Below are 23,013 nucleotides of genomic sequence, written 5' to 3'. Positions count from 1 at the left end.
ACACAGCTAATGACAACCATTTGTTTCTACTTCCCCGACTTCATTTATTGAAAGAAAGATGATAATTCGCTAGAACAGTCAGAATTCGACTTCCTGTTTTCTTTCAGATCAGTGAGATAACATCCATTGCAAACTGCATGCCAGAGTTGTACAGGGCTGTACGTAGTGCCTAGCCATACTAAGTACACGAGAGACTGCAGGCTCCAATCCCTTCATCTCCCTACTTTTCCCAGTCTGTGGTCAGTCTTGGGATCAGCAATAATGGCCTGAACTGCTACGATGGCTTCGTTGATCTTTGTTTGCAGCTCTCGGAGCTCCTCTATGTGCAGCAACCGCAGAATCTGGGCAGCTTCATTGATAACAGCATCTGGGTGAGATGCAGAAAGTAGTGTCAAGCGCTTGTATCTGATTCATGCTTGTGGTTTTTCATGCTTAAAGCAGAGGCAGAACTTGCCCTGCACAGGGTGCTCTGCAGAACCTCGCTCAGCTCTGTGCAGCCCTCGCAGCAATCCCCAGCTAAGTCAGGCCAGTACAAAGCATTCCAAGCAGTAATTCAGTTGGACATGGGGCAAAAGTGAAGGCAGACCAGGGAAGTCCAGGACACCTGACTACTGCCTGCGAAACAATCTATTGGGTCACACCAACAGATGCCTCCAGTTAGATGGAGGTAAAGCAGGGAGCTGGAATGCACGGGAGAAGCACAAGGGTCCTCTGCTGGTAGGAGTAAGCTTGTACAAGACAGCAACAAGACACATTCCTTCCATGTGCAAGAGGGTCTGCTATTGAAAACTGTTTAGAGTAATATTTCAATAATGATATATTCCACAGCCAAGATTTGTGCTTTTCTGTTTCAACACAAAAAGCTCAAGAGTGCTCATAAATAAGCTGGGAAGGAGCAATTCTTTCCACTGCAGGCTCCAGAGGAATGGGGGTGGGTTTTTTTTCCCCTCTGTACACATTATCTATTTGACAATTACACACTTGACAACGACAAACATTGCTGTTTAGAAGTAAAATTAAGGGACCTGCTTACCTCCTGTGTCAAAACCAAGAATGTGTTTCTCTAAGGCAACGGGCAAACCCTTTAAAGAGAAAAAACATTGCAGGTACAATTAGAAATGTCACATTGTACATTTGGCAAATAAAATACCACCCCAGAGAATCCTGGAGAGGACACCTGAGCTTTGCTTCTACAGATACACGTGACAAAAAAATCATCGTGCTTGATTACATCTGCCTTTGTGTTCTGAAACTTCAAACCCAGGGCACCAATAACAATAATCAGTCTTCATCCTGAATAATATTCCCCCTACTTGTTGAGTGAGTCCCACTGAACACACACTGCCCATATTCAATCCTTAAAAGGCTAACAACTGCACTGCAGAGCACTCAATGCAGCCACATCCCTAAGTCAGACAAACAATAAGCATGCACAAACTGGGCTTTCTTAGTAACTATTGCCTTTAAACAGCTGCCAGATGTCAAAGCACTGGCTGAATCGAAAGCAAGCTGTAAAAGTCCCCTGATTGAGTTTCTCAAGCACTGTACTTGCAGCCTCCATCAACATCCTCAGAAACATTTGCTCAAGTGTTGAGCTTAGGAATAAACCTAAATATTAAATTCTGAACGCTTGCTCTAAGAAACAGTGCAAGCACAAGTTTTATTAGTGCTCATTTCCAAGTACTGCTTTATTTCTTTACCTTCTCCAGCCACAGAGAAGTCACAATGAACAATCACTCCCCACCTTTCAATGTGCACATGCATTTATTTAAACAGTGACAATCTTAAGCTTTTGCTTTTACTATGCAGCTCCTCTCAGCATCTGACTTGCACAATAAAATCACCACACGCCTGCCAACTGCAGGCACCTCCAACGCTGGGTGACCACAGCAGCACTTCCAAAGCAGCTGGTGTTTTCAGACATCCTGGAAGCACAGCACTGCTGCTTTCCATGTCCTCCTCCCACACCCTTGCTGTGAGCTCCCTTTTGGCTGCTCCCTCTGCTGGAGCTCATTCTTGGCAGAGCAGTGGTCTTACAGCAGGCACTGGGCTGTATTCCAACAGGAACAAGTTCATCTGCACCTTAAGCAGGCAGAGGTATAGCTGCCCCAGAGTGATCTGAAGGGCTGCTCCAAAGCTATTGCATCCACTTAATCCTCCTCAGCTGTTTGTGAGGGTGGATGGTGACAGGACAAGGGGAATGGTTCTAAAGTGAGACAGGGGAGGTTTGGGTTGGATACGAGGAAGAAGTTTTTCACACAGAGGGTGTGCTGAGGCACTGGAACAGGTTGCCCAAGGAGGCTGTGGATGCCCCATCCCTGCAGGCATTCAAGGCCAGGCTGGATGTGGCTCTGGGCAGCCTGGGCTGCTGGTTGGCGACCTGCACACAGCAGGGGGTTGGAGCTGGATGAGCACTGTGCTCCTTTGCACCCCAGGCCATGCTGTGACTCTACCTAGGACACACTCACCCAGTAAGAGAAGCCTGAACCAGGCTAAGTGCATATCAACACAAATATGAACCCTATCCAGACACTGAATACATTAAATGGCAAGCCATTCACAACGTAATTTAAAAAACAACCAAACCTTTCTTCTTTAAAACTTTAGCTTGACAGCTCAGGATAAATCTCACTTTATTTTGCAAATTTAAACCCTGAGCACAGAAGTGTAAGTCTCCTCAGCACAACCCTCCCATGCATCCTTCATGGAAGCTACTCCTACACCTATTTTATCTTTCAGCACCATATCTTGATATTGCCAAGAGCACAGCTCGTGACATTTTGTATAAAATTGTCAGCCACGCAGAAGCCAAACAGTTATAAACTATTTCTAGGGACAAGACTTAATTACACAAAGTGTCACTAGCTAGTATTCTGGCTATTAACGAGCCAGCCAAGGTCAGAAAGAGATTTATACTCCCCAGGCTCCTACCCTGTAACCCAGTCAGCCCCTCTCTTCCAGTCATTTTCTTCCTTTATCCAGCACGTCATGATACTGATGACTGCTATGGGCACAAAGCTGTTCCCCTGCCCCTGGCCCCCTGCCTCTCCTACACCTCCAACCCATTTGGATATTAATATTTGTAGTAAGAATACACTCTTGGTGACATCATGACATTCAGTGACATTTCAACCTAAGACCTGACCACACTCGAAGAGCCCACTAATTATGAATCCTGTCCTCAAATAAAGTCCCTGCTGCTCAAACAGACACTTCTGCCAAACTGCATTTTGATTCCTACAAGGCAGCTTTGCAGCTATGTCAACAATAACAGAAAGCAGCCTTTTACTAAAAGCCATAGAAACTAAAATGAATAAAGCAGTCCCAGCTGCCTGCGTGTTTTCCTACTCTTTTATGTCTTTGGATATATAAAAGCCCAAAGCTCTGATTTCATGTTCCAAGGCTTCTGGCAATTACTGCACTGCATCTCTGTGCACCTGCGACTGCCACTTAGTAAACACCACAAGCAGTGTTATGATAATAAAGCACGGACTGCTCTGAGCAGCTGCCAGAAGGGAAGAAGGGCCTTGCCCTCACTGACCAGATCCAGTTGCCTTAGCAGGGCCATTCCTCAGCACGCACCTGCAGGGCACCAGGCTCCCCTCCCTGGCTGGGCCCAATGCCACCAGCTGCTGTGCCAAATGCTGGACGGTCTGATGTTTAATTGCTGAGGTTTCCTTCACCATTTCTCACTCGGGGGGGAGAAGGGAGAGAAGCCAGGTGGCCAACATCCTATTCTTCAAACTTAAGCAAAGACTTCAGCAGCAAAACACTCCGTAAGAGGCAAACCCCACCTGCTTATGCTCACGCAGTTGACCCCACTGAAAAGTCAGGGCACACATTTCTGTGGATACCGTGGCCCCTTTGCACTGAATAGCAGCAGTCACCCCTCAGCACACTCCAAGATGGGAAAGCAGCTATTTACATGTGCTATCATACAAATATTTGCACATGACAATTTTTCCTTACTGCTCTCTGGGTCTTTCAGAATCACAATTGCCACTAAGTGAATTTCCACCATCCTCTTAAACAAAGTGTTTAAACAGAACCCATTTTGACCAATGAACACCAGGAAGGATTGATATAACCGTGCAGAGTGCATACAAACCTCTTTGGACTGATTGGCCTTCGCTATGGCATCCTGCGTCAAGCGTTCCTGAACCAAAATGCGAATTGCCTGGGGAGAAACATTTAAGGACCAGAGTAATTAATTTACGTCTCGATGCACTTCAGACACCACTGGATCAGAAGCTTCAAAGCACCAGGAACAGCCAAGAAAGTTTGCTGCTCCTAGAATAAGTTGATACTGCTCCCAAAGCGACAGCTTCAGTTTTGTTTTTCCTGAGTTTTGTGCTCCCTGCACTGTGCTGTTCTGCCTCTAACTGCAGCAATTCCTGCTACTGGGATCTTTTAGGAGGTGTTGAACCCCCTTTCACGGGCAGAGAAACCTGAACAAGGCTACCTAAGCAGGTGTTAAAGGGAAATATTTATTTCTAGACGCAGGAACAAAAAGAGCCTCCACGATCCTGCTGCTCATCTGCTCGCACTGCTCCAAAACTCAGCACAAAACCACACTGAGCTGTCACTTACTGATACCTACAGCTGAAAATGCCTCTAAAAATAACTGAAGGAATACCAGGCAAGCAGCGTTCCACCAAAAAGCACTTTGTCTGTCAAACACATTCCTCAGACTCGGCCTGATGAATAGCTGGGTGCGACAGAAGCAGTTGTGCTGCTTCACGTTTCTCTCCACCACTTCTCCTGGTTTCGTTCACCATTAAAGCTGAGAAGTGAGACTGCAAAGTTACCAGTGGGAATTTCTACAAGTCTTTTAACAGAGGTGACTGCCCTGGACGTGGGAAGTGATTTGATGAGGATCTTAGCTTGAAATTCCAGCAGTGAAATCAGAACTCATAAGAGAATTCTGAGCATCTTTTGCATTAGAAAGTGTATCCAACTGCGTTAAATAAGTGTTTCCTGATTAATTCTTCCAATTTAAATTAATAAAAGGGGGATTCCAAATCCCTCTCTGCTCACTCTGACCAAGGTCTAGCTAGACATCTCTGGCAGGCTTGCAGCTTTCCACTTTTCCCAAGCAGCCAGAGTGCCCAAGCCTGAATATGGATCATGATTTCTATGTATGGGCATCGCTGCAAGCCTCCTTCACATGGAATAGAACCAAAAAATCTCACTGACATGTTCTGCTATCATCAAGCCTCGAAAAGCAGCATTACTGTTGTTCACATAACGTGAATCACCACTGCAAGAATCTGTTCTTGCAAGTGAGAGAAGGAAAATGCAGCCTGGTTGCTTTGTCCAAGTGCTTACAACCAAAAAAAAAAAGAAAGTGAGACTAGAAATGCAGAAATAAAGACAAAATGTAAACACGTTCAGGCAGAAAACATCCTGCTTTCTGAGTCATTAGTGCCAATTAGGTGGATCCTGATAAAGTTTGCCAGCCTTGAGACTGTCCTGTAACAGCTGCTGTAGGGCTGAGATAATGCAGATCCCCAGCGATGCCACTCGCTGCACCTCCTCTCTCTTCTCACTTCATCCCTTTGTGGAGTATTCCTGTTTTGTTTCCTTTTCCCCCTTCAGAGGTTTGATATCTGAGACCCTCACCCTCCCTAAGGATTTGTAAAGGACCCAAGGGTTATTTAGAGAAAGCAAAGGAGGACAACAGACCAGAGAGAAGGGAGGAGGAGCTGATGGGAGAACTACAGGGCATCATTTCCTAACGAAATGCTTGGCAAATTCACTGTGCCTGACAAACCTGGTAGTCTTCTACTACAGGGTTACAGCACTGGTAATAAGGGATATAATTATAATAATTACCCATTAATACAGTACATGTAATACAGCACTGGTAGATAAGGGAAGACCAGGCACCATCTATCTGGATCTGTGCAAAACATTTGACATTGTCCTGCAAGGCATCATCCCTACACTGCTGTGCTGGGAGGCATCCCTGCCCATAGTAGGGCTTGGAACCAGCTTTCAGGTGCCATCCAACACAAACCATAATGGGATCCTGCAATATCTACATATAACTCAGCATAAAACCACAGCTCCTGCAATAAATGGATGTTGTCCTGTTTGTCACCAAAATGAATTTGACGCACTGACAGACAACTCAATTTCCATATTATGACATGACCACATAAGAACTCAAGGCTGCAACTATCTCCCTAAACAGGGTACCTGGGGAGTCTAATCTCAACAGATAACCACAGAGTTCCACCACTAAATCACAAGCTTTCCCAAATCCATACCGAGATGCTTTAGCAAATTAATTAGCTTTATTTGCAGCACTTAGAAATTATGCTTAGCTGACACGACTAAAGTGACTTCTCCTGTGCTGTTTTAAAACATCCTCTGCATCACTTAGCCTCTATGTTTTCAAGCTTTTCATTGCTAAAATTGGACTACAATGCTGTCCTTCCAGCTCATTCCTCCCTATGCCTGAAGTGCACTGAAACCTCACAGAGCAGTGACATCAACTGGCCTAGAGCATTTCTAATCCTCAAAGACAACTCTCAGCCAGCACTGGAACTCCAGGAACGTGGCTACAATCGAACTGCTTAACAAGATAATTACCCTGCATTAATTTCCACAACTCACACTGCTCTTATCTGCTTGAAAAGACACACAACAGGATGAATTTTACTTTCTTTGTTCCTCAGTGAGTGCTGGGTCTCTACACATAGCCTACCACAGGCTATCACACACACTGCAGGGGATGAAAAGGAAGAAAGAAGGTCTGAAACCTGTGAAGCTCACCTTCAGCATTACCAAATAATCATCATGTCGCTGGATTTGAAGCAGATTAGCTAAAGCCATCACTCCAGCCTTGAAATCAGGATTATTCACTGGAAAAAAAATAAAATAAAATGATCACAACAAAAAAATGCTGGTTTAACCGGTTGCAGAAGACAAAATTAGCTTTCTGGTTCCATGGAATCAGGCTGCCCTCGAGCATGGGTGAGGCGTGGATGCACAGCAACCACTTTGTTACTGCTGCAGAAGGAAGGGCTCAGCCTGGTGCAAGCTTTAAGCTGGTATATAGCCAGGATACAAAGGAGGACACAAAGCAATGAAAAGATGCCACTAGGCTCATCAGTCAGCTTGTGGAAAGCCATCCAAGCTCAAACAGCATCGTTTTCAATGCAAAACACATCAAATGCATCTCCTACTCCACAGGAAATCAGCGTTGAGTCTTCACAATTAAAGGCAAGTGTGAAGACATTATCTTTTAGAAATCTTTCCATCACTGTAGAGTAGAACTGGTGAAGGCAGGGCCAACTCTTAGCTGTCCTTCTGTAGGAGTAATGGGAGAAGATTTGAAGGATTTAGGGCTATTTCCTTGCAGTTTTCCCACCAGTTCTACTTAGCCAGCATGAAAGTCACAGTGATTATGGAAGAAGTGGCTGTGGAAGACCAAGCCAACAAGTGACAGACTTGTGAATGATGCAGCCTTTCTGCATCCAACATCACTGCACACTTACCATCCAAGTTAATCAGTGGCTCTGCATTTTTGGCTGTACTGTCAGTATGTTTAGCACCATCAGGGGTAGAGTCCTTATACTTGTCAGCTGGTAAATTAAGAAGAAAATACGATCACCATTAGGGCTAATTAAGAAACCAACTAGCTAGAAGTTTATAGCCCAACTAGTTTGTGGTGACCACCCCTGGGAGATGTGGTACATATCCAACAGCATCCTCAGCTCACATGCTGCCATTCTGGAGCTCCTCAGTGCCCCAGAGGCAGTTGTCCTAACAGCCCCCATCTGCCCAAAGCTTCTCATTGCACCCACAGCAGCATCACAGCACGCCTCACACTCACATAAGTCATCATGCACTCGATTTAGGCATCCTGCAATCTCCCAGAAGCTGAACAAGCTGCAATTTACAGTTCTTCTACTTTAGAAATACAGCAAATCAGCCAAGATTGGCCCTTTGCCTTAAGGAGCAGCATATGGAGGGTCAGGATTTGAGTTGGCCCTGATCAGTGAATACAACATTAACAGAGGCTTTGTTTTTTATAGCCTGAAGCACTCAACCACGAGCCATAATGGTGCTCTTCAAGTATTTTGAGGTGATCTCTGCTGGCTCTTCCACGTTCATAGAACACTGAGACAAGGGAGAAAGCTCACTTCCTCCAGTACTACAGACTAAAAACCAGCTCTGTAGATTGCCAGCATTCATATCCCCATCCTCATCTTGGACAGAGCCCTGCCCTGCAGCAATTAAAGGTAATGGAAAACAGTCCTTTGGCTATTATGTTTGCCACCAGTAATTAGATTTGTATCTGCACTCCTGCTGCAAAGGAAATTGCTACTGCCTGTTGAGGTCAAATTCAACTTTTTCATCCATTTGTCCCAGCTCCCAAGGGTTCAGGATCAGCTCCCAGTGAAACGTGGCTTTCAGAAGAACTTATTTCAACATATGTAGCATTAAAGAAAAAGCACTTCATAGACCTTGAGGTAAGTTCTCAAAGGCAAAAGCAGATGGAGAAAGGTATCAATATATACAGAGGGTTCTGCTATATCCAGAAATAAAGAGCAAATGTGAGTATGTCACTGCACTGTCCCACAGGAACTGAGCTGAGAAAAACAGCCCACATCTGAACATGGTGCTGTATCAAGCAGATCAAATAGCTTTACTTTTTTTTATAGGAAAACAATGTATACTTCTGACACTGTCATAATTTCATTCTTTCTTAAGAATGTATCTTTCTTAACTTTAAACAGTCAAACAGGTTTCCCTTCCACTTTTAAGTATTAGATAAACTCAGTCATACCATTATCTCCATACTCCAGCCTAACTGCTAACCCAAGCAGCCAGTCCACAGTCTCCTGTCGTTCCTGCATTTTGAAAGGACAGTTTACATCCTTCATATACTGTGAAAGAGAAAGAGGAGAAAAAAATAGACATTATTTATAGGCTGGAAGGAAACACTTGTATAAGTTAGCTACAAGCACAGAACTGATTTGCAGTCGCTTTCCCACAGCCAGCACAGTTGGGAAGATCATTACTAAGAAGCATCAGTACAAAACATCCCTGCTGCAGCATCTGATCCATCTGAGGAATGCAAGAGGCACTTAGTCTTTAACACTAAACATTTAATAATGCTTTGAATGAGTAACATTCCCTGTCAGACTGACAACCAGAGAATCCAAACACTCCTTCCTCTGCTGTCTGCTCTCTTTATACAGCCAGAGGAGGCAAGGGAGAAGAACACAGAACAAAGTACAGCAAAAACTTCCTATCTCAAGCAGGAAGGACATTACCTAAAACCTTCACAATACTGCTATCAAGGTTCAGCAGCACCATCTGCACGAAAACCAGAGCACTCTGCAGGGCAGCAGGAGCAATTCTATTTCCAAGGGGCTGCATACAACAGCACGATGCCACAAGCACTGCTGACACCACAGCAGTACCAGCAGCCAGCAATTCCAACATCATTCCTCTTTAAAGCTCGGAATGCTTCCCTCCTGCCATCAATTTTGGAACTTTAGGCTTTAGGCTTCCACTTACAAAGCGTGTGCACTACCAGTCCAAACCTTGTGGGCAGGGAAGAAGACAAATGGTTCCTGGGAACACGAGTGAGACAAATGGGCACTGAGCATAAGGAGCAGTTTTCAGCTCCTCAGTGCTGTTGTGAGAGAAAGGCAATGGAATCCAGCACAGAACCAGCAGCCCAAAGTGAGTCCAAATGCTCACAAGCACACAGGAGATCACAACCAGAGCTATGGCTGCTTGCCACACTTCATGTTAGCAGTGGAAAATCATTTACTGACAGGACAGTAGGTTCAGAGAGGAGCTTCAGTAGCTTCATTTCACGTGCTTGTAAAGCCCATATTAGGCTAATCCATTTTTACTTTGCTACATAAAAGCCATAGAACAGAAAAAGAAGCTGTTTATTTGTAGCCAATTTCCTACGTCAAAAGCTAAATCAATTTAGGCAAGAAATATTAGGATAGATGCTACTGCAAAAACAGGCTTGAGTGAAATTTACAAACAAAACGTTTCACCATCTTCAACTGCAGCGTGGCCTCAATTATATATTTCAATTCCTAGAAGCAGAAAACATTCAGAGACAGGACAAGGGGCCACTCATTTACACTCAACAGCTACAGAAACCCTGGGCTGTCATTCAGGTGAGACACATTTGTGTTTGGAATAAAATACCTTCTCAAACGATTTGGGCCAGTCATCGCTGTGTATGTTTCTTAAATTCCCTCGGTCTTCAATCTTGTAGTGTCTGATTTTCTGGTCCTCCAGCCAGACAATAAAATTTCTGAATTCTGTTTCATCTGCAGGGAGAAGTAAACACAGCAAGAATTAACCAAGACCTTAAGGGCAAAACCAAGCCCTCAAGTTTGGAGCCAATTCCTACAAATTCTGTGTCCCTTTCTTACCACAAAAAAAGAGATACACACCACTACCTAAAAATCACACAGCCCAGTGTAACTTCTGACCAAAACTCAACACTCTGAGCTTTCCTCATTTCTCAAGTGACTTGGAATTGGCCACAGTCGATGGACAACACTAAAAGGCATCAGTTAAGAGACTGTTTTCATTAGGAATACAATTATAAATGTTACTAAGCAAAGAAGGGAAAGCAAAACAATGACACTGAGGGTTTCAGCGCCAACTCTGCTGCGTGGACAAACACATCACATGCTGCAACAAACCCCAGTCTGTCCCTAAGAACAATGCACCCTCATCCCGTGACTCTGTAGGGGCATTTTCTTCCTTCTTCTCTGTTGAGTCAACTTCTCTTGGTTGTTGAGCCAACATTTCATCATTTGGAGTTGGAACTCCACAACACAAAGGCTGTGGTCCAAAGGTAACGGACAAAGCAATTACTCTGCATCTGTGACTTGCAGCACTTGGGCACCACCAGCATTTTGATAATCATCCGTGAAATTTTGGCACTGGATGAGTTTCAGAGACCTGGATTAATGAGGTAAATATCCCCCTGTAGCTCAGGCTGGGGTAAGCAAAATGCTTTCCCATCAGGGACAAACCTGCTATGCTATTTCTGCCTGCCAGGAGCGTCTCCTCGAAGCAACATGAACGCCCTACTTCCAGTGAGCATGCTGTAAGAAACAGCCACAGTCACAACACACATGGAGGAAAACTTTCAGTAACAACTTCAACAACTTCTACACCAACAAAGCAAGCCTTTGAGGAGAACGAAATGTTAGCAGTAAGAGCTCAAAAAGCACAACACACAAAGCTGACAGTAGACACCAATTTTTTCAAAGAGAAACGAGCCAACCAGAAGCACAAAGGGCAAGACAATCCCTTTCAAAGAGCACAGAATGGATTGAGTTGGAAGGGACCCTTAAAAGCCATCTGATCCCACTCCCTGCAACAAACAGGGACATCCACAGCCCCACCAGGTGCTCAGAGCTACATCCAGCCCAACCTCGGGTGTCTGCAGGGATGGGGCACCACCACCTATTGTGGCAACCTGGGTCAGCACCTCACTACTGTTATTGTAGAAGAACTTCTTTATGTCCAGTTTAGATCCCCCCTCTTTTAGTTTGAAACGCTTTCCCTTTGTCCTGTCACTGCAGAGCCTGCTAAAGCATCCGTACCCCTCTTTCTTACAGCCCCTTTAAATACTGACAGGCCGCTCTCAGGTCTCCCTGGAGCCTTCTCTTCTCCATGCTGCACAGCCTGTGCTCACAGGCAGGTGTTCTACCTCTGGGATTACTTTTGCAGCCCTCCTGTGGACACGCTCCAACAGGCCCACATCTCTCCTGCACTGAGGACTCCCCATCTGCATGCAGCACTCCAAGTGAGGACTCACAGCACAGAGCAGAAGGGCAGGATCACCTCGCTCACCCTGCTGCCCACACTGTGTTGGATGCAGCCCAGGATACAGCTGGCCTTCCATGCTGTGAGGGCATGCATGGTGCTGGCTCACACCCAGCTAGGAATCTCCAGGTCGTTTTTGGCAGAGCTGTGCTCCATCCTTACGGCCCCCACCTTTATTGACAGCAGGAGGTGCAACGGCCCAAGTACAACACCTGTCCACTTGGGTTTACCAGGCTTCATGATATTATGATACTATGATATTATTCAGGCCCCACTCCACGCGGCCTGAAGCTTATGACTACCTCAATGTGACATTTCAAACCACCAAAGCGCTGCAAGACGGCACAACGCAGCACCGACACAGATTAGATCTGCCACCTAACCGTTTCATGGGAACCCCTGTCCTATCAACATACGGAACAAGCAACCCTGCTCCCACCCACGACCCCCGCACACACAGAGAAGGAGCAAAGCACAGCGCAGCGCTGCCCCGGGCTCCCTGCAGGCCGCGCTCTGCTCCCAGCCCCAAGCAGGCCTCACACAGAACCCAGGCTTCCTGCCTTAAACCTAGGCCTCTCTCCACATCCTGCGCTCTCCCCGCCGTGGGGAAGCCCGAAACCCGTCCCCGCGGCCCTCACCCCTGCAGTTGAAGCCGCCCGGGTTGTGGTAATCGAGCGCCGAGAGCTTGCGGCGGAACATGGCGCTACCAACTCGGCCGGGCCCCGCCGCTCGCCGCGCTCAGGCCGAGCAGCCGGGCCGCACAGGAAGTACCGCCTCTGTACCGGTTATCTCGCCTCCTATTGGTTCCTGAGCGCTGAGAGAAAAGCGACGCGACCAATTGAAGAGCGGAGAAAGCAGCCGGAACGGAAGTTGACGTCCATCCAGCTTTAACGACACGGCGGCGGGTGGGCAGTCCCGGGGCGGGGATCCGGGCGGGCCGCAGGGACGGGTGGGAGGGACCTCGCAGCCCCCAGCACCACCTCTGCCGTGGGCTGGGTGCCCCCTCTGCTCATCTTCCCGGGAGCCGCGCGTGGCCTCGGGCACCTCCAGGGATGGGGAACCACAGGCTGAGCAACCTGTGAGCATGCGTTCCTACTGCCTTGTGTGAGCTGAAGACCAGCAGAGGGTATTCAGCCTTTAAGTATGGCTGGGAAAAATCCCTCGTGTTCAAAAAACTTGACAATTTGATAGATGACCATTGCGGCATGGCCAGCACTGGGGAAAAGAAGTAGGTGTGAGAGAGCACTGCTTTGCTCTGCTTTGCCTTGCCTTGCCTTCCTTTGCCTTGCCTTCCTTTGCCTTGCCTTGCCTTCCTTTGCTTTGCCTTCCTTTGCCTTGCCTTGCCTTCCTTTGCTTTGCCCTGCCTTGCATTGCCCTACCGTGCAGAGCCCAGACCCTGCTCTCTCTCTCTCCCAATCCCTCTACAACCAACAGGCCAGGTCACCCTCCCTGCAGCCTCCCGTTGCTCCCAGCACCCACACACCATCACTACCACAGCCTTGAAACAAATCCCAACTTTATTTCCAACGATTACACAGACCACGCGGGACGGGGATGCGCAACACCGCGACGCCGACCTCCCCGCACTGCCTTCCCCCACAGCCCACACCAATGGGCGAAGGGCAAATCCCACACCGATGCTCCATGGATTTTCCCTTCCATGCCTGGGATGGAGGCAGCTGAGGGCTTTTGCATGGGGAAACGAGCAGTGCGAACACGGCCGCATTACTCTTTGTTGATGTATTAAGAATTCCTGTTGTAAAAGATATGAGTCATTAAAAAACTTCTTACAAACCATGGCAGCGCTCAGCGGAAATTTGGCATCACAACGACCAAGACAAAGGGTTGGGGGTATTTACACGGCCCGGGAACACCACGAGCGGGGCCGGCCCCGGGCGCGCCATCCCACTGCCAACCAGAGCTAGAAAAAGAGTATGAAAAGGTAGAAAACCCAAAATGCACTTGAAACGGGCTAGAAAGATTCTCAGAAAGGTACCTAAAGACTATTGCCCTCTTGGGTAGCTGTGGTTTGGGGCTGATGGGGACGTGGCTTAGTGGGCATGGTGGTGGCGGGTTGGCGGTTGGGCTTCATGATCTTAGAGGTCTTTTCCAACCTTAATGAGTCTATGATTTTATGGGGTTAACGCAGAGCCCAGAGTACCTTATGGGATCCCGGTGCTACTGCTGGGTGTGGAGCATTGGAGTGTCCTGGGGGCTCCTGGCAAGCCATGTCCTCACGAGCATCTGACGGCCCCAAAAGGGGGCATGTTTCCCGCAAAACTCTGATTTTGGGTGATGTTGGACGTGGGAATGAGCCATCACCCTGGCACAGGGCTGTGTGTAAACACAGCATCAGGCACTGCAGGAGCGGGGTGCTCTGGGCATCATCATGCTGGCACTCTCCCGTCACTGGGGGGGAGTGGGCATGAGGACGGGCAGGAAGAGCCGGGCAGGGAGCAGGGAAGAGGCACAAATGTGTGGGACAAAGGAACGGACCTAGGAAAAAGAGGCCAGCACTGTTTTTGGGGTCTGCAGCCGTGTCGGGAGGTGCTGCAGGGGTCGGCTTTGCCACTGGCATCACCTCCAACATCACATCCCGCAGCATCTCCCGCCGGCCTGTGCTGTCAGACAGAACAGAAAACCCACAGCGGGCGAGCAGAGACCAAACCCCATCCATGCACTACAACCAAAAGCCGTCACAGAGCGCGAAGCAGCGAGCACAACACCATTCACCGCGGGGCGAAGCCACCAGGCACAAGACGGGAAGCGGGGAATGGGAAAGCACGAGACCGAACACTGAGTAACATCACAGCCATCTAGCTATAGATCCGGCAGCTTAAATAAAAAACTGTACTTGGAAAGGAACCAACAACATCATTCCAAGAAGGTTATGCACATCCTTAGCGGTTACTTTTGCTCAGCACCGCTCTGGTGCTTTAAATACGGAACAATCAAACGATTTTGTGAGCTGAAAAGTGACACGAATTTATTCTTTACATGAATATTCTTTTTGTTTTTTTCTTTTTTTTTTTCCTTTTTTTTTTTTTTTTTTTTCTTTCTAGGCAACTCTACAGACTTCAGATCTTTTGCCTCGCAATGCGGATCATCTTATATCCCCCAAAGGCGGCCAGATTCTTTAAACATGCACATCTCTGTAGCTTCCAGGCCTTGTATTTTACTTATTTTTGTTTAAATTCTGTGGACTAGCAGGTCGTCCCCGTTCCTAAAAACTCTACATCAGTGTTCAGGGTGGCCTGAGTGCCCGTCAGGCTCCTTGAGGCTTTACAGGATCACACAGAAGAACTTCTTCTCTCTAAAGGGGTTTTCTGAAGCCGGGACGGGGGTCAATAGGGGGTCCTCCTTGGCGTGAGCTTCGCAGTATGCCATCAGATCTGCCGCTGCCTTGGACACCTGCAGAGAAGGAGCCATGTGTTGGGGACAGGTGGCATGGGGGACATCCTGCCTTGGGGGATGAGGCACCCTGCCTTGGGGATGGGACATCCCGCCTTGAGTCACAGATTAGCAGCAGAGAATCACTGAGGTTGGAGAAGACTGCTAAGATCATCTAGTCCAACCTGACCCCTCACCACCACTCCCGCTAAGCCATGTCCCTCAGCCATTCCACCATAGGGACACAACACCCCACCGTGGGGATGGAACATCCCACCCCATGGGAACTTCTCCAGGAAATCACCTCCCATGGCTAACGAGACGACCATGGGATGGCCATGGTGCCACCAGGACAGACGTCCTCCATACCCACCACATTCTGCCACCACATCCGATGGCTCCTGCAATATCATTCTGACCAGCACCTACCCTCACAGCATCCCTCTACGTGCCCAACGAGTCCCCGGCTGCATCACCTTTATCCTGTCGATGTTGGCCTCCATCTTCAGCTGCTCCACCAGCTTGCGTGCCTGCGCTATGCTCGCGGTGTTGTTGCTGGCCATCGGCACGCCGGGCACACCCCGGTCGGGCAGCAGGCAGGAATGGGGATGGGGGCTCAACACAGAGCCTGGAATCCCTGAAATCCCAAAAGCAGTTTGGTGGGGCTGTATTTGGGGCGTGGAGGTGTTAGAGCAGGGCCGTATGAATATGGGTGTGAGGGGAGGAGATGCAGACCAGCTTTGCGTTTGGGCAAGGGCAGAAAGCCACTATCCTCCGAGGGCATCGCTGCTGGATGCATGCCCCCATTAGCCAGGCTTAGGGGATGCTGGGGCATTACAAGAAAGGCTGCAGTGCAACAGACCAGAAGGAAACAGGGCTGCATCTGCCTCCCCCAGCCACCTGCCCTCTGGACCAGTGGCTTTTGGGGTAGCAGGGGCATTTGGGGCGGCCATAGGTGTTGTGGGATGGATGTGTAGATCAGCTTTGCTCCACCCCTGCTGCCAGCTCCGGCTGTCAGATGCCAAACAGGATGCAGGAGTTTCCTACTGCTCAAGATTTCCACCCCAGATGGACAAGGGATGCTCAGGGTGGCCATGCCAGCTTCACAGTCTATACCCCATGTAACTCATATGCCCTATATACCCCATATACCTTATATAAACTACATGCCATGTAATGTATATACCACATAAACACTACATCCTCTACTCTCTGGAAGCCCCAGCCAGGCGTCCAGCACCACCCTCCCTCCCAGCACCCAGTGCTCGACGTGGGCAGCATTGCTTTACCAAAGCTGGGTCTCACTGGTGCTGGCTGTCCTTAGGGCAACAGCTGCTCCACTTCGGCGTTCGACACCTTTACAGAAAGAGGGAAATGGAGAGGAATTAAAAACCAACCTGCTCAGATGGCTGCAGTGATACCTTTCTTTCCGGCCCCAGGGCTCAGGGCTTCCTTCCGCCTCCCAGCAGCTCGCTGGGGACAGACCGCAGTGACTCTCAGCGTGCGGTGAGACTTTGAGCACAGGAAGAGGTTTCAGGTCAGCAGGCAAATATCTGAGGGCTGCTGGCAAGCGGTGCCCTGGCTGTTTTCCAGCGGAATCAGCAGGAATTCCCTAAGCCCTCTTTGCCCTAAGGGCTCTGTACCTCTTGCAAGCAGTGGCACAGAGCTACGGGCTCCATGGCACCGCACGGGGACAGAGAAGCCACCGCACGTCTGCAGTGCAGTGAGTCTGGATAATAGGATTCCTGTCTTGCAGACTGCAGGTTAATGAGTAAGGATGGTGTTTGATTTCCATGCTAATGATGTTTATGGTGTACAGGACCTGGATATTGTCTCTTTCAGGCTCTGGGCTGTGATTACAGCTCAGGCTCTGGGGCTGATTTGATGCTTGGGCACTGTGCAGAGGGGCTGTGGGCTATTCACTGCACAGCACTGCAGAATTTCTTCTCCATAAGAGCTGACAGCAGCCCAGCAGTGGTGGGGTCACCGTCCCAGAGGTGTTCCAGAGCTGTGGAGATGTGGCACTGAGGGATGTGGGCACGGTGGGATGGGCTGGGGTTGGGCTTGGGGATCTTAGAGGTCTTTTCCAACCTGAATGATGCTGTGATTCTATGTTTTGCAAAGCTGCTGGTGTCCCAAGCAAGGATGATGCTGCCTTTGAGACCCAACCCAATGCAAAATGTGCTCTCAGCCCATTCTGCAGTGAAAGTCACCAATTTAAGGTATTCAAACTCAATACTCGCCACTAAAGTGCTGCTTTTTAAGCACTGAGAATTCCTTTCCCCTCCCATATCAACTTGAGATTAAGCCCAAGTGACAGGAGAAGATCCCAATTTTTGGGATCTCTTCTGACTGGGGAAAGGAGAAAACATTCGAATACATCAGTTATCCTCCATTAAGCAGAGCCCCTTGGGAAACTCAGTGCTTTTTTGGAACAGAATCGTACAATCACAGAATCATTCAGGTTGGAAAAGACCTCTCAGATCATCTGGTCCAACCGCCCACCTACCACCAATGTTGCCCACTAAACCATTCACCTTGAGTGGGAGCTATTGGGAATTGGTGAACGGTTGGACTGGATGATCTTTTAGGTCTTTTCCATCCGTGGTGATTCTGTGATTCTATGATTCTAGTACTACATCTACAAGTTTCTTGAGCTCCTCCAGGGAAGGTGACCCAACCATAGCATCAGTGAGCAAAACCCAGCAGTGAAATGTCTGAGCCCAGAGACCTGTCACAGGCACTTTGGCATCCCTTTAAAGGGGGTTCTATTCAGCCTAATAGAATCATCTCCATAGTTCTTAGTTGTGCTAAAGGTCGACTCTAAAAACAGGCTGCTCCATTGAAAAAATAATGACTAAATATACATAGAAAGCTGTAAAAACACTACAGGCAGAAAGAAAAGAGCAGAAAACTGCATTCCCTTTCCCAACCTATGTTTTATTGCCCAGTGCCCAGCGTGGCATGGAAATCACCAAACAGCAGGTCATGGGTCAGAGGCACAACAGCAAAGTAAGAAAGAAATTAAAGGGTGAAAATGAACCTGTTTCCATGGCAACAGCTTCGTTATCACGCCGGTAGCAGACAGGCACGAGTTGTGACAAGTGAGGGGCCAGCCCTGATGCCATCAGTGTGTCCATACCCAGGGTTTGGTGCCAACTGAGCTCCCATCACTGGAATGGAGGGGGCAGAGAACCCACTGCCCCCTGTCCACTGAATGGGAATTGGACCAGATGACCTTTAAATGTCCATTCCAATTCAAATGAGTCTAATTTTATGACCTTAGCCCTGCGTGGCCCCATGCTACTGCATTTCACCCCAAAAGCAGAGCCAGCATCAAGTGATGCACATCCCATGGGGTGAGGCACAGCAGGGAGGTTCCCAATGAGTTTTGTCCTCCAAAATTGGTACATGGAGGGAGGTTCCCAATGAGTTTCCTCCTCTGAAATCAGTGCACGGGATGAAGAGCCCACTGTTGGATGTGTCTGTGTGGGGAGCAATGCTCTGATCCATCCATTCATGACCACAAAACCACAACCTCCTACATAGAGTATACATGGAAGTAGTGGTGCAGGACAGCAATGCATCCCATCCCTGGCAGCTCAGGAAAGGCTCCTCCAAAGCAGAGCACAGGGTTGAATGCAAACGTGAACCAGACATAGGGCAGACCATCCCCAAGCATTTTGGGAGCCCTGCTCAAGAGCCTTCCCTTTCACCTTTGGATGGCACACAGAAGTGAGAATCTCAGGTTGTTTTCTCTCATGTGCCCTAACGGTTGAAAAGAGAAGGCAAACTGAAAGCAACCTCAACTTCCTTTTATTCTCTTTTAAGGTTTTTTTTTTGTATTGTTTTCTTAAGAAATGATGAGGGTGAAGGGACGTTTCCCAGAGCAGGAGAGAGCCCCAGGAGCTGCCAGGAAAAGGAAATGCACTGTGTTTGGGGGGGAAAAAAACCAGCACAGCGTAAATCATGGAACTGTAGAACCAGAGAATGGCTTGGGTTGGAAGGAACCCTGAAGGCCATCCAGTTCCCACCTCTGCAAGCAGCCATTGGCCTCTATCCTTCATATATAGGGGTAAAGAGAGTCCAAAAGAGGTAAGGAACGCTCTCTGCTGCTGGCATTTTATTTTTATGCTTGTGTTTTATTGTTATGCAGCTGGCCTGAGAAAAGAACACGCAGCTTCGGAAACTCCCTAAAAACATTCAACGCTGCACGGAAAAAACAGCAGTGCCCCAGCTGCAAAGCAACAGCTTCTCCTGGCCTTGCCCCAAGGTGACACGTGTGTCCCATCAGCGGACATCTTCACAGGGTCACACTACTGGATTTCTCCCCCCTGGGTCCCTCACAGACTTGGGGGAGTGATGGTTGAGCCTGAGCTTTGATCACCCACCCATCTCAGCTGAGCAGCCTCTTATTTTTCCATCAGCAGAGGGGTGGCAGCAGGGACAGGAGGTGATTGTCCCCCTCTGCTCTGCTCTTGTGAGGCCCCATCTGCAGTGCTGTGTGCAGGTCTGGAGCCCCCAGTACAGGAAAGGCAGGGGGCTGTTGGAGAGGGTCCAGAGGAGCCACAAAGATGAGCAGGGGGCTGCAGCACCTCCACTACAAAGACAGGCTGAGGGAGCTGGGCTTGTTCAGCATGGAGAAAAGAAGGCTGCGGGGTGACCTCAGTGCAGCCTGCAGTGCCTAAAGGGAGCCTGCAGACAGGAGGGGAGTCAGCTCTTGGAAAGGGGAGATGACAGCAGGACAAGGGGAAATGGTTTGGAGTTGAGGGAGGGCAGATGGAGGTTGGATGTCAGGGGGAAGTTGTGTGCTGTGAGAGTGGTGAGGTGCTGGAACAGCTGCCCAGAGAGGCTGTGATGCCCCGTCCATCCCTGGAGGTGTTGAAGGCCAGGTTGGATGGGGCCCTGGGCAGCCTGGGCTGCTGTGAAATGTGGAGGTTGGTGGCCCTGTGTGGCACAGGGGGGTTGGAGCTTCGTGACCCTTGAGCTCCTTTCCAACCTGGGCCATTCTTTGATTTTATGATTTTATTTTAGGGGAGATTTAGACTGGACATAAGGAAAAAGTTGCTTGCAATAAGGGCAGTGAGGCACTGACACGGGTTGCCCTGAGAGATGGTCAGGCTGGATGGGGCTCTGAGCACTGATGCAGCTGTGGGTGTCCCTGCACACTGCAGAGGAATGGGACCAGATGGTCTTTAAGGGTCCCTTCCAACCCAGACCAGTCTATGAGCCTCTTTCCCCTGGCAGAAGGTTCTGTTTTACTCCAGCATTATCCAGTGCATCCCACAGCCTGGCCACTGCCTGACCCATGGGTTCCTGGCCTGTCTGGTCTTCTTTAGGAACAGGAGACATCGGAACCCCTTATTTCAAAGGTTCATTTCTACTATGGGGAGACCACTAGAAAACTCACATCACTCATTCATTAGAGTAGGCATCACATCATCGAGTTCTTGGTTCTTTCACTTCCTGACGCCATCACCAAAAGAATTCAAGCTGACCTTAAAATAAATTCAACTTGCTCAGAAATCCCAGCTTCCAACCCCTTGTGGCTTTCAAGTATTTCCCAGCATCAAGACACAGGTGTTAACAGGAGGTGCAAAACGAGGCTTGGAATGAGGACCTGGGGTGCCATGACACAAACTCGTGCCTTTTTCCATCTCCTTTTTGCCCAGAGAACCCCAGCTGTGCCGTGGGAGCCTTGCTGCTGTCTCCGATGACTTCACCCAAATCAAACCTTTATTGGAATTTTATTTTAAGTAACAACCACAAAGAACCTAATAAACCCTTCCAGCCACTGGGAATTGCCCCAAGGGTTGCATCAGCACAGAAACAACCCCATTAACCATCCCTTCAGCTTCAGACCCCTCCGGAATTACCTTAGACTGCTTTAATTAGGTATCCACGCTATGAAAGAATTAATTAATTAGTGATAAGCACCTGAACCACATTACTCATAAGGAACTATTTCAAGCTTCAAATACATCAAACGGGTCACAGTCTATCCTGCATGGTGGAGCAAAGCCCCAGTGCTGCTGAGCACTGATCCTCCCCCATCCCTGCTCCATCACTATCAAGGCAGGAGGATGGAGGTGGTTTTCCCTTTTTCCTTTCCTTCTCTCTTTTATTTTCTTATTCCTTTCTTTTCTCTCTCTTTTTCACATTTTTTTTTCTTTTTCCCATTTTCCTTCCTTTTTTGTCTTTTTTTACCTCTTATCTTCTCTCTCCTCTTTTCTTCCCCCCTTCTCTCTCCTCTTTTCTTCCTCCCTTGTCTTTCACCTCTCTCTTTTTTTTAAGCATCCCCAGCACTGCAAGCAGATGCCTTTGAGCTGAGCACCCCTTGGAGGTAGCTGAGATTTGCTACGTTTGGTGTATGAGCTGTGGGGTAAATCTCTCTATGGCTGACCTGCAAATGCAAAATAGCTGCTAAAGAGTTTGCTGATGGCCGGATCCTAAGCAGCAGGAGGAGGATCAGGGTGGAACGTGGGTGATTTTAGCAGGTTTCCAATTGAAGGGGGAAGAAAGGAAAACAGGAAAAATGGGTCCCCATGCTTTTATGATCTGTGATGCTGAATGATGATTGATTGCATTACAACCCATGGAGCACACGGAGCAGTTTCCCATGGACAAGTGGTGCTGCAAATGGGGTCAGCGGGGCTGATGAGCCAGAAGCAGGCGGCGGCTGCTGCTGCTCCTTGTCTGACCCACATTGCCTCCGTTCCACAGCACTTCTGCTGCTGGGATCTGCTTGCTGCAGCCTGGAGGCGAAAGCAGAAAGTGATTACAGGGCAGCCTGCACACCTGGGTCCCTTCTGATGCAAGCAGGGGGCTCAGCTGGAGCAGGAGCTCCTGGGGCAAAGGTTTTGGGTCTCAGCTCATCCATCAGCTCCAAGATGCAGCATCTCAATTTTCCCACAGAGCCCCACTCCCTGCCCCAGCCTGCTTTCCCCTTGAAAAGCACACGGAGCATTTTCTCCTTTGTTGATACCCGGTTTTTCTCACAGTCTTATTGACAATAATCTGCCGGAAACGCCGAGCCGCCACCGCCGCGCTCCTGCCACGCTTCCTGCTGAGTCAATGCACTGCATGTGACACCAAACATCGTTCTTGCTGCGTTGTGAAGTGACACATACTTAGCAAGCACTGTTATTGCGCAGACAGAAGAAGAAAACCACCCAGGAGCGACTTGCTGGGGCGGTGGTTTCGCAATTGCAATACAAAGCGTTGTAAAAAAGTAAAGGAAAAATGCAAAGGCAAAGAATATATGTGAAACTCTGAGTAAAGCAGTGCAAGGTGGCACTTCCTACACAGCTCGCCCTTTCATCTGTCACCCCTCTGTCTGTCATCCATCCTTCCCTCCATCATCTATTCGTACCTCCATCCTTCCCTCCATCATTCACTTATCTATCATCCATCCATTCATCCATCCATCATCCCTTCATCCCTCCATTTGTCCATCATCCATCTCTTCATCCATCCATCCACCCCTCTTTCCATCCCTCTACTCCTCCCTCCCTCCCTCCATCCATCCATCCATCCATCCATCCATCCATCCATCCATTCCACTATCCCTCGATCCCTCCATCCATCCATCCACCCATCCCTCCTTCCATCTCTCCCTCCATCCCTCCATCCCTCCATCCCTCCATCCCTCCATCCCTCCATTCCTCCATCCCTCCATCCATCCATCCCTCCATCCACCCATTCCACTATCCCTCTATCCCTTCCTCCATCCATCCATCACTCCATCCATCCATCCATCCATCCATCCATCCATCCATCCATCCATCCATC

General features: G+C 48.6%; 2 protein-coding genes across 3 annotated transcripts in view; both read right to left on the bottom strand.

The window, feature by feature from the left end:
* Positions 1–19: 19 nt before the first annotated feature.
* On the bottom strand, positions 20–12,582 carry RTRAF (RNA transcription, translation and transport factor). The gene is made up of 8 exons (XM_042895186.1): positions 12,471–12,582; positions 10,192–10,316; positions 8,801–8,900; positions 7,506–7,592; positions 6,781–6,869; positions 4,109–4,177; positions 1,034–1,082; positions 20–367 (listed from the first exon to the last, which is right to left on the bottom strand). Exons 1-8 carry the CDS (start codon positions 12,529–12,531, stop codon positions 213–215), a joined length of 735 nt encoding a protein of 244 aa, XP_042751120.1. The 5' UTR covers positions 12,532–12,582; the 3' UTR covers positions 20–212.
* A 765-nt stretch (positions 12,583–13,347) lies between these two features.
* The window catches only part of GNG2 (G protein subunit gamma 2), a 15,739-nt gene continuing 6,073 nt past the window's right edge, over positions 13,348–23,013 (bottom strand). The window contains exons 2-4 of one of the 2 annotated variants that reach the window (XM_042872363.1): positions 16,512–16,578; positions 15,699–15,859; positions 13,348–15,243 (exon numbers count right to left, since the gene is read on the bottom strand). In XM_042872363.1, the coding sequence (XP_042728297.1) occupies positions 15,115–15,243; positions 15,699–15,785 (216 nt within the window). In that variant the 5' untranslated portion in view covers positions 15,786–15,859; positions 16,512–16,578 and the 3' untranslated portion in view covers positions 13,348–15,114. Of the gene's footprint in view, positions 15,244–15,698; positions 15,860–16,511; positions 16,579–16,619; positions 16,844–23,013 lie in introns of those variants that run through there. The other variant, XM_042872368.1, reaches the window with a different exon arrangement.

This window comes from Lagopus leucura, unplaced genomic scaffold (genome assembly GCF_019238085.1).
Source record: "Lagopus leucura isolate 7727_CA_CO unplaced genomic scaffold, USGS_WTPT01 Super-Scaffold_1, whole genome shotgun sequence".
NCBI classification, from domain to species: Eukaryota; Metazoa; Chordata; class Aves; order Galliformes; family Phasianidae; genus Lagopus; species Lagopus leucura.
Note: the sequence above shows the minus strand (reverse complement) of the source record. Positions and strands in the feature narration are given on the sequence as shown.

Excerpts from the sequence above, each read along its gene's own strand:
- RTRAF (XM_042895186.1), bottom strand. The coding sequence starts at position 12,531 with ATGTTCCGCCGCAAGCTCTCGGCGCTCGATTACCACAACCCGGGCGGC. Across the intron at positions 7,593-8,800 it reads GCTGGAGTATGGAGATAATG|CTGACAAGTATAAGGACTCT; the intron begins GTATGACTGAGT and ends TTAATTTACCAG. Across the intron at positions 4,178-6,780 it reads ATTATTTGGTAATGCTGAAG|GCAATTCGCATTTTGGTTCA; the intron begins GTGAGCTTCACA and ends GTTTCTCCCCAG.